The sequence below is a fragment of the Alternaria triticimaculans genome (assembly GCF_023758025.1).
Source record: "Alternaria triticimaculans strain BMP 0046 chromosome Unknown scaffold_32, whole genome shotgun sequence".
Taxonomy (NCBI): Eukaryota; Fungi; Ascomycota; class Dothideomycetes; order Pleosporales; family Pleosporaceae; genus Alternaria; species Alternaria triticimaculans.
The window spans coordinates 49,871-62,092 of NW_026055989.1; the positions used below are offsets into that span (position 1 = coordinate 49,871).

At 55.1% G+C, this 12,222-nt stretch overlaps 3 protein-coding genes across 3 annotated transcripts; all 3 read left to right on the forward strand.

The window, feature by feature from the left end:
* Nucleotides 1-717: 717 nt before the first annotated feature.
* Nucleotides 718-3,402, forward strand: J4E78_010430 (uncharacterized protein; the record flags this gene model as incomplete). The annotated part of the gene is made up of 4 exons (XM_049371008.1): nt 718-725; nt 956-1,007; nt 1,260-1,939; nt 1,992-3,402. 4 exons carry the CDS (start codon nt 718-720, stop codon nt 3,400-3,402), a joined length of 2,151 nt encoding a protein of 716 aa, XP_049217267.1.
* Nucleotides 3,403-6,452: 3,050 nt separating this feature from the next.
* On the forward strand, nt 6,453-7,589 carry J4E78_010431 (uncharacterized protein; the record flags this gene model as incomplete). Its single annotated transcript, XM_049371009.1, has 2 exons — nt 6,453-6,600; nt 6,886-7,589. The coding sequence occupies 2 exons, from the start codon at nt 6,453-6,455 to the stop codon at nt 7,587-7,589; spliced, it is 852 nt and encodes a 283-aa protein (XP_049217268.1).
* Nucleotides 7,590-8,464: 875 nt separating this feature from the next.
* Nucleotides 8,465-10,986, forward strand: J4E78_010432 (uncharacterized protein; the record flags this gene model as incomplete). Its single annotated transcript, XM_049371010.1, has 3 exons — nt 8,465-8,472; nt 8,588-9,022; nt 9,603-10,986. The coding sequence occupies 3 exons, from the start codon at nt 8,465-8,467 to the stop codon at nt 10,984-10,986; spliced, it is 1,827 nt and encodes a 608-aa protein (XP_049217269.1).
* Nucleotides 10,987-12,222: the final 1,236 nt, after the last annotated feature.

A 12,222-nucleotide genomic window follows, 5' to 3' on the forward strand; every position in this document is an offset into this window, starting at 1 on the left:
GTACCGCATGTAGCGCAGGCTAAGGGCAGCGGCGGCGGTTAGTTGAGTGCGTGTGTAAGAGAGCCCAAGAGAGTCAAACAGCCGAGGGCAGTCCGGCCAAGACGATGCATTCTGCCGACCTGGCCGAGCAACATAGTGACGGTTCGAAACGACGATGTCCATGGCTGGGGATGCTCGTGAGCGGGCTGGTGTGGCTAGGCAGGCGGGTAGGGATGAAGCATGTTGGGCGCGATGCAGACCAGGACCCTTTGAGTCGCAGCGAGCAGCCAGCGGAGCAGAGCCATGTTAGTCATATTAGTGTGCGGAGCAGGTGGAATTGCAGGGCAGACTGCAAGTGATGGTGAGTGCATGGGCGTCAGCGGCGGTTCGCACGAAGAGATCATTCACGCTGCTAGGTAATGATACTAGGTAGGGTAGTGGGAGTGAAGAGCCAAGAGCTGGCCCGGAGCAGACTCGGGTATAGGATGGTTCACGGCGAAGGCTACGGTGGTGTTGGCTGCGCCACGGGCAGGGCAAGGCAAGGCAAGGGCGACGGACGGTACTTTCCAGCTGGCCAGGGCGCCACGCACGATGGCTTCTAGAAGAAGTTGTTGGCGATGCTACTGCGCTGGGCCAGGGAGGCCTGCGTTGGACGGCGACGAGTGCTCGCAGACGCAGACGCAGACGCTTGGAGTCGTCTCCATGCTCCGGCTCTAGTAGGGGCGCGTACCAGAAACCATGTGGCCGTGCGCGCCTCTCTCCCAAAGTTGCCTCGGCCGGCAGTGCCGTATTTCAATCACGAAGCCGGCGCTGGCCAGGCCGAGAGACAAACCAAATATTAAGAAGACGGGCAGCCGTTGTATCGCTGCATCTGCATCCGCATTCCGCCCATCGCCCCGTTACTCGCATCGCATAATCCGAGATCGCCCTTCGTCAGAGTTGCATTTTTGGCAGGAGCGACGCATACAGAGCACAGTAGCGCCAGCCCGCAATTGGCCGTATCCACCCACCGTGCAGGGATCCTCGAGGTCGGCCGCTCTGCCCATACTAACCCTCGTCGTCACCGCTCCCACTTGCGCATATAATCTACCGCGCCCCGGCACGGCTATTCCACGTAAATTCACTGGCATAATACTGAGCATATCGACTATTCCAGTTACCCTCAGACACACTTGAACACCATTATTATTCGGTGTTCTCATTTTCACGACCACTGCCGACGACGCCACACACCCGCACAGTCATCTGAAACTGCGCCTAACGAGTCGCCGTTCCACTAGCATTCGTCCCCACTGCCCTCTCTACCCTTCACCTCGCCCACCGTGAAGCTGGATTCCTACGAGCACCCGCCACCCCTCTCCCACTCGCCGCGCGAATCCACCGCAGCGAGCACGCCCATCTCCACGCCTGTCGAGCAGCCCGCATCGCCGCAATTTGGGCGTGGGAACAAGGACCCGAGCGCCGGCCTCCACCACCTCTGGCACCGCAAGCCCACGGAGCTTGTGGCCCGCCGCCAGCCCGACGAGGACGTGCTATTCGAAGACGCGGGCGACTGCAGCTTCCCCCTCTTCCCTGAGGAGCCGCAAGTTCACAGCGGCTTCGCAGACATGGCCACCGCCTCGCCCATCGACATCCAGACGCCCCCGCGCTATGGCTCCAACTCGCCCCAGAACCAGACGTCCAACCTGACGTCGGCTCTACGCCAGGCCGAGGCTCAGCCCGACATGGCCACGACGCCCGGTCTGCTCAACCCGAACAACTTCGAGTTCAACAATGGCCGCCCGAGCATAGGCGAGCGCCACCCCTCCATCAGCATGCTCGGCTCTTCTTTCTACGGCAACAGCGGCGCCCGCCCCATCACCATGAAGGACCGTGGGCGTCGCGAAAGCACCAACATGGGTAGCTTCGCAGGTGGCATGAGCTGGGGCGGCCACTCGGTCGGGTCTTGGATCCGCGACGAGTAAGTATCCACTTATCCCCAGTTGTAACAGCCCAAATTAACCTCCGCCCAGCATCATGATGGGTACCTCACCCGCGCCCTTTGTGCAGAACTCGCCCTCCTTCCACTCGTCGTCCTACCTGCCCAAGATGGAAGCCGCCTTCATGAAGGACTTCACATGCTGCGGCCTCACCCTCGCCTCCCTGCACGACCTCCTGCAGCACTTCGAGGAGACGCACGCCAACGCACCGGCCGCCCGCCCACAGCAGCAGCAGCAGCCGCAGAACGGCTTCACAGCCACATCCGGTGCCCCCACCAGCTCCATTGCACCGAGCCAGACACAGGGCGACCCGGCCTTCAACACACAGAACGGCTTCCAGTCGCGCTCCGGCTCAATAGGCGCGCCCCGCCAGCGCATCGGCTCTGTCAGCCGCTCCAACTTGTCGACTGTGCAGGACATGGACACGCTGGACGACATGGACATGGACGACATCAACTTCGACAACCTCGGCCCCATTGAGGAGCAGCAGAACATGCAGCAATTCCCCGTCCAGAACCAGTTCAACCAGAACCAGAACCAGCAGCCCCAGCTCAACGTCAACGTCAACCTCGCCAACAACATGCAAAATCACCAGGGCATGCGCACATCGACACCCACCACCCCGTCTGCCTCGCAGCAGTTCAACCTCCAGAACAACCCCACCGTCTCGTCGGTCAACACCCCCACAATGGGCACCATGCCAATGCAAAACCACAACCTGACATCGCCCGAATCTTCACACCCGGGCACTCCGGCTGAGCTCGACATGGACTTTGGCGGTTTCAACCCAATGATGGGCATGGACATGAACATGAACATGGGCATGAACTTCGCCAACGGCAACGGCAACTTTGGCATGGGCGCATTCGACAACAACGGCACAATCGACCAGCCCGGCAAGCGTCTCTTCAGCAAGCAGGGCGGCGGTCTGAACCAGGCCCAGCTGCAAGCTGCGCTCAAGAACTACCAGCTCAGCGGAAACGACCAGAGTGAGATGGCCAGGAGATTACGGGAGCAGCAGCTCATCAACGGCGCAAGCATACCCCAATTCCCCTTCCCCGAGGAGGTCAAGCCATTCCGGTGCCCAGTCATTGGTTGCGAGAAGGCATACAAGAACCAGAACGGTCTCAAGTACCACAAGCAGCACGGTCACCAGAACCAGCAACTCAAAGAGAACGACGACGGTACCTTTTCGATTGTCGACCCTCTCACATCCATTCCCTACCCGGGAACTGTCGGCATGGAGAAGGAGAAGCCATACCGCTGCGAAGTCTGCGGCAAGCGATACAAGAACCTCAACGGTCTTAAGTACCACCGCTCCCACGCCCCCCACTGCAACCCTGAGTTGGCGATGCAGAAGCTTGGTCTCACCTCAAATTTGCAAAATCTCCAGAACGCGAATGTCGCTGGTGCTGGAATGGGCATCGACCCCTCCATGTTCTAGAACTCTACTTCTTCGGATCGCTCTCAATGCGTCTCCCAACCTTCTACTCTTCTCCCAATACCCCGATCTTCGATATCCGCGACGACGCACGCAGCTTCGCCATAGACATTTTGTTTCTTTATCGGCTGATGTTGTTCAGCAACAACACGAAAAGTCATGACTCGTCCCGTCCCTTGTTCTTGCATCTACCTGGCGTTACATTTGGATTGGAGGATTTGTCTACCAAACCAACCAGCCAGGCCTGATGATACCTTGGATAAAGAGATTCTTTTGGCTCCGCCCACGTATTTCCGCTTTCTTGTACATCCTCTCGAGATTGTACATCTTCCTTTTGAGAACCGGCGGGCGGTATACACAGCAGCGCTTGGTAACGACGAATTCGATGTGCATTACAGAGGTGTTATGAGTTGGCTATCTTTGCTTTCAAATCGTCTTGTTTTTTTTCTACGCGGAATATCCCCCTGAGCTTGATAGACTTGGGTCTCTTTTCTCTCTTTTTCTTCGAAACGGCGTTCTCCTCTATCGCAGAGTACACAAAAAGTTATTCAAAATAGGACCTCGAGTTCCACAGGCGTTGTCATTTTCGGAGATAGTTGATAGACATGACGGCTATCCTGACAAGTACATCTTGGAGGGTCCCGTAATACCACACTCTACATACTTCACACACTACTATCTGGTTCCTCCTGCAACCTCATCGTTCATCTCCGGACAATTTCGTGATCACGCTCATCCAACGGACATGCGTGTCGGAGTTCAAACCTACACAATTCACCACTTGGTTCCCCGCTCAACCTCATCGTTCATCTCCGGACAATTTCGTGATGACGCTCATCCATCGGACATGCGCCCTTCCAAGCCGCGTCCAAACATCGCTAATCTGGCTACACATGACTACCGACCGGACCCGTCGCCTGTTCGGTGTAGCGCGCCGTTTGGGTTCCTACCACCAACCTTGCGCTACCAACGTACCGAGGGATACGCCACCGCATTCGTACAATGGGTTCCCTTGCACACGAACAACCACGAGGTACCCTCATGCCAAGGTTACAACATCCCGCTACGTACCAGCCATCACATGCCGATGTATTGCCACTCGCCCGGTCCCTCAGGGTCACAGCTTACCATGCCACGTGCCATGGTAGTAGTGCTGGTGTTCTGACTCGTCCGCCGCTCGAGCCGCCAAGAAACGCTTTGTCCCGCCACAGACCGCCGCTCCATCGTCGTTCTGCTGCGCGTCATGCAAGCGGACTGCTGTTTGGGGACAAGGCTGGTACGTGAGCATTGACACTCCAGGGCTGTCAGTCCGCCGCCAGCCCTAGTTTAGGTCGAAAGGGTAGGTGCAGAGCCGCATGACCTAGCTTCGTAGGGTCTATTGGTTTTGGCCTCGACACACTCCCGCCCCGGCTTTGTTGTGTGTGTGTGGACGCGCACGCCGTAGTTAGCCGGGTTGTATTATTGGATAGCCCGACTCTCAGCCAATAGACGCGTTGCCACGAGATGATGCTCCAACGACTGGGGAAAGACTATGGAGTTGATGGAGCAGGGAGAAAGAACGAGAACGAACGATGTAGTATTGCTGGAAATCGTTGGGAAACATCTCGGGAGGAAGAAAGGGTCTGGACAGCAAGCTGACATATGTACGTATGATGATCGACGCAGAGCCGCGTTTGCGTTACCGGCGATTTGGTAGTAATCGACAGAGCAGCGAATCGTTGATCTCGTGCTGTGGGGTGCCCACGAACCCTTTTCTTCCTCCAGCGATCAGATCCTACTGAAGTTCTTCCGGAGTATAATGACGGACGCACACGAGTCTTTGCCCAATACAGAGACATGAGCATGAGTAGGAGTGCTTCTGTGTTTAATCTCCGCTCGCACTGCGAGCTATGCAGTAGTAGTAGTAGAGGCACCCGCTACATGTCTAACAAAAACATGCTCATGTGTAGACGCGGGTGTTACTGGGGCCATCAAGGTTAAAGCGGGGCAGGGTGAGTTTCTATTACCCCCAGATAATTCTACTTGGGGTTAAGTAGAAGAAGTGGGCATGAAAGCACGGTGACTAGACGGATAGAACCACGCTGCTAAAATATTCTAAAATATTGAAAGGTGTTCTTAGGTTCTTCTACGCGCCGAGAAGTATTTGGAGCTGCATATGTATTGACAGGACTAAGGGAACTAAACTTAAGGGATGTTTAGGACGGCACATCAGTAGCGGTGTGCAAGGAAGGGTGCAGATGCATGTAGGGATAGATGGGGATGGGTGGACGGATGGAAGGATGTGGAGTACTTTGCGAAGACGTGTGATGCAAGACATCTTTGGTTCGCAGAAAGGTGGGCGCGATGGGCATGAGTGCATCTGCATGTGCGTAAGTGTTGGTGTGGTGGTTGTCAGAATTTTGGCGAGGCGGGGCTAGCTGTTAGGCGGGACTTGATGGGTATAGTTGCGACGACGGCAGTTTGTTGGTTTGGTACATGTGTGCTTTGAGAGTGGATGAGGTAAGTTGAGAGAAGTACCATCTCATCGTTGTGTGACTGTCATCGTAAATCGTACCAGATCTTGGTGATGCGTCACACGAAGAGCTTGGGGCACTTAAGAACGCGGCATGGATGGGTTCAAGCACGCAGCGCTCAGACCATCGCGCTTTCCTCATCAACTTCTCTGGCCTCCCTCTCCTCACGCAACATTTCCATCACTCCCGTGTACGTTTATCATCAGTCGTTCGACCCCATCGAGTGCTTAGTGATAGAAACAAAGCACCTTGGCGCTTATACACAGCGATGTAAGCTGCTGTGCTGTGCCACACAGTCTCCTTGGTACTTTACCGAGAGAATATTGCAAGGGATGTCTCGAGATGCACACTGCAGCCGCGGCTGAACCGGATATCTTGCCCATCACATGCCAGGTCGCAACAACGTTACCCGGTAGCTGGTGTTATTACTTCAACTACAGTAAACGGCTAGCACCATCACCATATCCATCTCTGAAGTGTTGTCTTTCCTACACCATTGTCATCCCGCTTGATCAACCTTCTCGATCGTGATACCGCGCAATGTCTGCACCCGGCCCTGAAGAACCGTCTTTCCATCCTGTTGCGCGTGCGCCGGCGCCATGGAAACTCACGGCGGAAGTGTATATGCTGTTTCATGTGTTGAAGGGGTTGCCTGGGGGTGTGCATGGTGAGCTTGAGGGGAAGGAGGGTGGGTGGGATGATGAGGGGATGGGGAAGTTTGAGGGAGGGTTGGGGACGGTGTGTATTGTTAGGTATAGGGATACGCCTGTTGGTATGTGGGATGTTCCTTTTGTGGGATGAGCAGGGATGGGAAAGGGTGAGAAGAGGGAAGGTTGTGGATGGAAGAGTCGGTGGGTATTGTAGATGTCGAACGCGACTTCTTTTGAGGGATAGAAATGAGCAGGAGGAAATACACCAGAAGACGACACGAGATGACAACAATTCTAGTAATTCCTCTCTAACGTCATCACAGGCCCCTACGACGAACTCCTCCTCGTCCCCGGAAACTTCACCGTCCCACAACCAACAACCACCCCATCCGGCCAGCCACACATCAAAATCCCCAAAAAAGCCCAGCGTATATCCCGCATCTACGTCTCCCAACGCACAACAACCTACAACGGGCGCCTAAATTGGAACATTCCCAAACAGCTCGCCCGCTTCTCTTTCTCCGCACCGCCTACTGCCCCCGGCGCCTCACCCCCATCCACTCTCACTGTGCAAGTCTTCCCGCCTGGCACCAAAGAAGGAGATGGCGGCGCACCCTTCTTTGCCTGTACTCTCAAACCCTGGCAATGGGTTCCGTCAATGCCGTTGAACACGAAATACCTCCCTCTCAGCATGGCTGCCGCGCAACCTCCCCTGCCATCTGCGCCGGGTCACGAGAAAGCGGTTAAAGAAGTGCAAGAAGGACTACAGGTAGACGACTACGACACAGACATTAAGAAGATGGACGCGGTGCTAGTAGGAACACAGAAGTGGCGGGCGTTTGATATTGCAGCGGTCACGCCGAGGGCGCGGGGGTGCTGGGTTGAGGTGCATGAGAAGAAGGAGAGTGAGGTGGAGCAGGAGGGTGAGAAGAATTGGTGGCCGAGGGGACTGGGTGCGTGGAGTGTGGGGGCTTGGATGGAGGATGTGGATTGGAAGTTGGGGGAGGTGGTGGAGTGGACGGTGTAGGTATACGATGACGAATGCGGAAAGAGCGGACGTTACGTTTGCCGACCGACTTCTTTTCTGTTTCTCCAGGTAGGTGCTGGAATGCGGTGCGTTTTACTATGTCTTCTCATCTCGTATGGTGAGGGTTGAGGAACTGCAACGCCCTTGGCTACGTGGATTATCTTCTCATCTCGGGTACTTAGAGTGTGGAGCGAACGCTGATAGTTTCCCGTCGAAGCGGATGGAAGTGAAAGGCGCGCCTGCTGTGCGTTTGTTTACACTGCCTAAGTGCAGTTGCCTTGAAAGCGCGCACGAGCGCAAACCACGTGGGATTAGATTGGACCCTTCATTGTCACTTTACTGTCACTTTGCTCTCAGTCTAGCAATATCTCGTACAGTTACCACGCGCACTCAACTTCAATCACACTATCTTCACTCGCGTGTATTGCTCTTTTCACATTCAGTTAGCCTCTACCTCCGTACACAACACCAAGCGCATGCCACTTAAACGCATGTTGATATTGGTGAGTGTGCGCCAAGTGAACCCTCAATCTGCAATCTCAACTAACATGGATACAGTCAGTCACATTGATAGCTATACTCTTCATCATGATGCGCTCTTTTTTGCCGTATGACGTCCGCTGGACAGCCAAGCTACTCCGTCGCGATGTACGCAACCTCCGGGCGAAGTACACTACAAGATCGAAGCAACAAGGAAGATCCGTGGACCTTGCGACAAGTAGCTCAGCGCATCAACAGGCTTATAACAAGAACGTATCACAACTGCCGCAAGGTGTTCAGTGCAACAAACCGTCGTCACAGCATGCCGGTCAAGATAGCGTATACTCCAAACCACCGCAGAATAGTCCCAGAACTTCCCAAATCACCAGCGAGAAATGTCCCGGTACACTCTACGACCTCTTAGAAAGTAGACTGAGGGCTACGTATGCTTCTCGCGACCGTGACATAGCGCACGAAGACCGTTGGAGATTCCGCGGTAGTTGGCTAGTGCTCCACAGAGCCATCCAAGGATGTCGCTCGGACAAGGGCGACGATGCCTCCAGCATCGGCACGAATGGATCCAGTGAGAGTACAATGCTTCTGGATATGCTGAACCAAAGCACTCGATTACCTACACCCAAGGTCAGCAAGATGCCAGCTGCACCATATACCCGACATGGCAGTGAAGATGACCGCTATGATTCCATGTTCGGCGATGTTCCTACACCCACAGTCACACCGTCTACCACGCAGCTGTGGCTGTCCATCCTTGAAGCCACCGACGACACTCAGAAGATCGCACCAATGGCTGAACAGCTCCTGGTTTACATTTCGCAAGAGAAGAAAGCTTTCGACATCATCGAGCAGGTCGGAAACCCCCACAAGAAGTTTTCCGATGCCGATGACGCTCAACTCCGATTTCAATTCCGAGAAATACTATGTCCGGAGACGATGTCGTCCAGACCATCATGCTGACTTCACCGCCAATGTCCAGCAGAGTCTTGGTTCTCGGCGTCTAGGGCGAATCATGCACCGGTTCGGAATAGAGGTGTGCTGAAAACCCTTCGTCGGCAGCGGGCGATACCGCATTGCGAGTGGTTGCCGAAGCGGCAGAGTGGGTCTATTGGTCATGGCTCTTTACCCCTCCTGTGGCATCCAACGTACTTATACCGCTCGGGGAGCTCGACTATGCAACACCAAACCGCTCGGGGAACCACAATCTGCGATTCAAATTCGGCGCGCATCATCGATTGGGAGGTACTTCAGGGCTGCGAGGACGCTTTTCGGGGACTGTGCAGGAGCTTGCGACATCTTTCACGAATTTGACATCAACTTGCCAGCGCAATAACGCGCATCGTCATACATATTAGACGAAACCTACCCCAAAACCAACTCGGCCCTTCGTATGAGCAGCGAACCAAAAGGCAGCACGCCAGGATCACTTAGCCCACACAACAACTTGACCAGAGTCAACACTTATCCTCACGCCGAATTTACGATCCCGCCATCGGACACACTGTCACCATGCCCAAGTGCCCAAACTCACAACGCCGATGCCCCGGCATCGGCCAACTCCAAGGAGAATCGCCCAAGCAACACTGCAACTGGAGATGAAAAAGCTCACCGACCTCTTGATGAGGAATCTCGATCAACGTCTATTGCCAATGACGAAGTAACTTATCCAGAAGGTGGCCTAGGTGCCTGGTCTGTCGTTCTAGGATCGTTCCTTGGACTCATCGCATCCTTGGGTATGATGAACACAGTCGGTATCTACCATGCCTACATTGCCGAGCACTACCTTGCAGACTACACCGAGTCGACCATCTCGTGGATCTTCAGCATGTACGTCTTCCTGTCGTTCTTCTGCGGACTTCAGATTGGACCCATATTCGATGCGCACGGCCCGAAGCTATTGGTGCTGGCAGGTAGCATCCTGCTGTGCTTGTCAAACTTCCTGCTCGGGATTTGCACACTGTACTGGCACTTCTTCCTCGTCTTCGGCGTGCTTGGGGGTCTCGGTACATCGTTGATCTTCACGCCTGCGTTCGCTGCAGTCAGCCACTTCTTCCTGCAAAAGCGAGGCAACGCAACGGGTATCGCCGCAGCTGGAGGCTCGCTGGGTGGTGTCATATTCCCGCTGGCGCTGGAGAAGCTGCTACCCAGGGTTGGCTTCCCATGGGCGACTCGCATCATCGGCTTCATCACGCTCTTCTGCTGCATTGGTGCCTGCTTCCTGATCCGCTCCCGCCTACCACCCAAAGCTGGACAATCAGTATGGCCGGATTTTCGAATCTTCCGCCACAAGAGCTACTTCCTGCTCACGGTCGGCATCTTCATGATGGAATGGGCACTCTTCATCCCGATCACTTACCTTACCACCTTCGCGGTCAGTACTGGCGCTTTCAGCCCGTCATTCTCGTACCAACTCATCGCCATCTTCAACGCGGGAAGCTGTCTTGGTCGATGGGTTCCAGGCTTCCTAGCCGATAAGCTCGGGCGCTTCAACAGCATGATTGCTGCACTCGCCATTTGCTCAGCTACATCGCTAGTCTTCTGGCTGCCCGCATCGCTACTCACCCCCACCTCCGCGGCCGAAGCTACGGCTATCAAAGCACTCTCCATTGTCTACGCGGTCTTGTTTGGTTTCGCATCTGGCTCCAACATCTCATTGACGCCAGTCTGCGTCGGCCAGCTTTGCGATACGAATGTCTACGGCAGGTACTACGCTACCTGTTACACCGTGGTCAGCTTCAGCACGCTTACGGGTATTCCTATTGCGGGTGCGATCATCCAGTCCACTGGTGGACACTACTGGGGAGTGGTCATCTGGACCGCAGCTTGCTACATCGTGGCGTCACTTTGCTTTGTGTGGAGTCGCGCACTCCAAGTTGGCTGGAAGTTGGGTGTGAAGTTCTGAGAGGTGGTGTTGGCGGCCACGTGGGTTGCGGGGAGGCTGAACGTGCAGCGACTTGCCAGCGTACTCGTCGCTGCCGTTGGAATGCGACTCGATCGCTGTAAGAGGAGGATGATGCAATACGAAGGGGATACAAATTGGAAAATGAAGGCGGGAATTGCTTTTGCGCACTTGCGTACTTGACTATGGACGGCGGTTTCGCGTCCTCTTACACTCCTTACTTGATTTTGGGACGATCTTCGCGGGCATACTACACGAAGAATAAACACTCTTTCTTGCGCATGATCTTAGCAAACCAGCTCCCATTTTGAGTTTCAACGTGATACCGAGCTGGCGGATGATCTCCCGCTATTCGCAGCAGCCACCGCAGCTGGAATGAATCCCTTGCTTGGAAATCCCCATGCATTACCGCGGCCAGAATTCGACTTTTCGTCCAATCTCCACTCAATAAACGCCTGCACACTCGACAACATTGTTGCGGAAACATTGTACCCGTAGCATTGGCGCCGTCTGCTTGGCCAAGGACGACGGCGCGCAATAGCGAGGCGATGGAGGCCACTTTACCCCTGAGCCAATCCAGCTACAAACACGTGGGTCGGCTAGCGAAACGCCGCAAGCAGCACCGGGCGCACCTCCCTCCGAACATCGAGCGCGAAAGTATCGCGTCCTCCGTCGCCATTGACTTTGCTTGTTGTTCCGCCTCGCGTCCATCGCCGTCACGACGCATTGGCTTGCAGCGTCCAACAGCAAGATCTGCACCGCGCCATTGCCCCTCTATAGTTAGTAGCGTCTCCGTCATTCGCGGACCGTCGCGAGCAAGCCAAGCGAAAAGACAACTGTACAACGCCTCTGGGATTCCTTCTGAGATGATTGACAGCAAGCGCTGTAGCTTGCAGGGAAGCGCTGCGGCGATCGTCCCAGGCGTACCGTTCCGCGAAAATGCGAGTCGTACATCTGCCGTCGACTGAATCCAGGCACCTAGCTACCCGTTTCGGGACTACATAGAGGCGCGATTAGGTTTGTAGCACGACAAGGCACCCGTTATTGGTAATTGAACCATGGCTCCTAGCGGTAAGCAAGGCGAAATGGCACGACAACCGCGACGAGAATGACTTGATTCGTGGGCGCGCCACGATTTCAGCTCCTCCAATTTGGCAAAAAGAAGGGGAAAGGTGGGGAGCGTACTTGTCAAGCTCCTGTCGCTCTTGTAGCTTTCTTCTGTGGTGGGTACCCGGATGC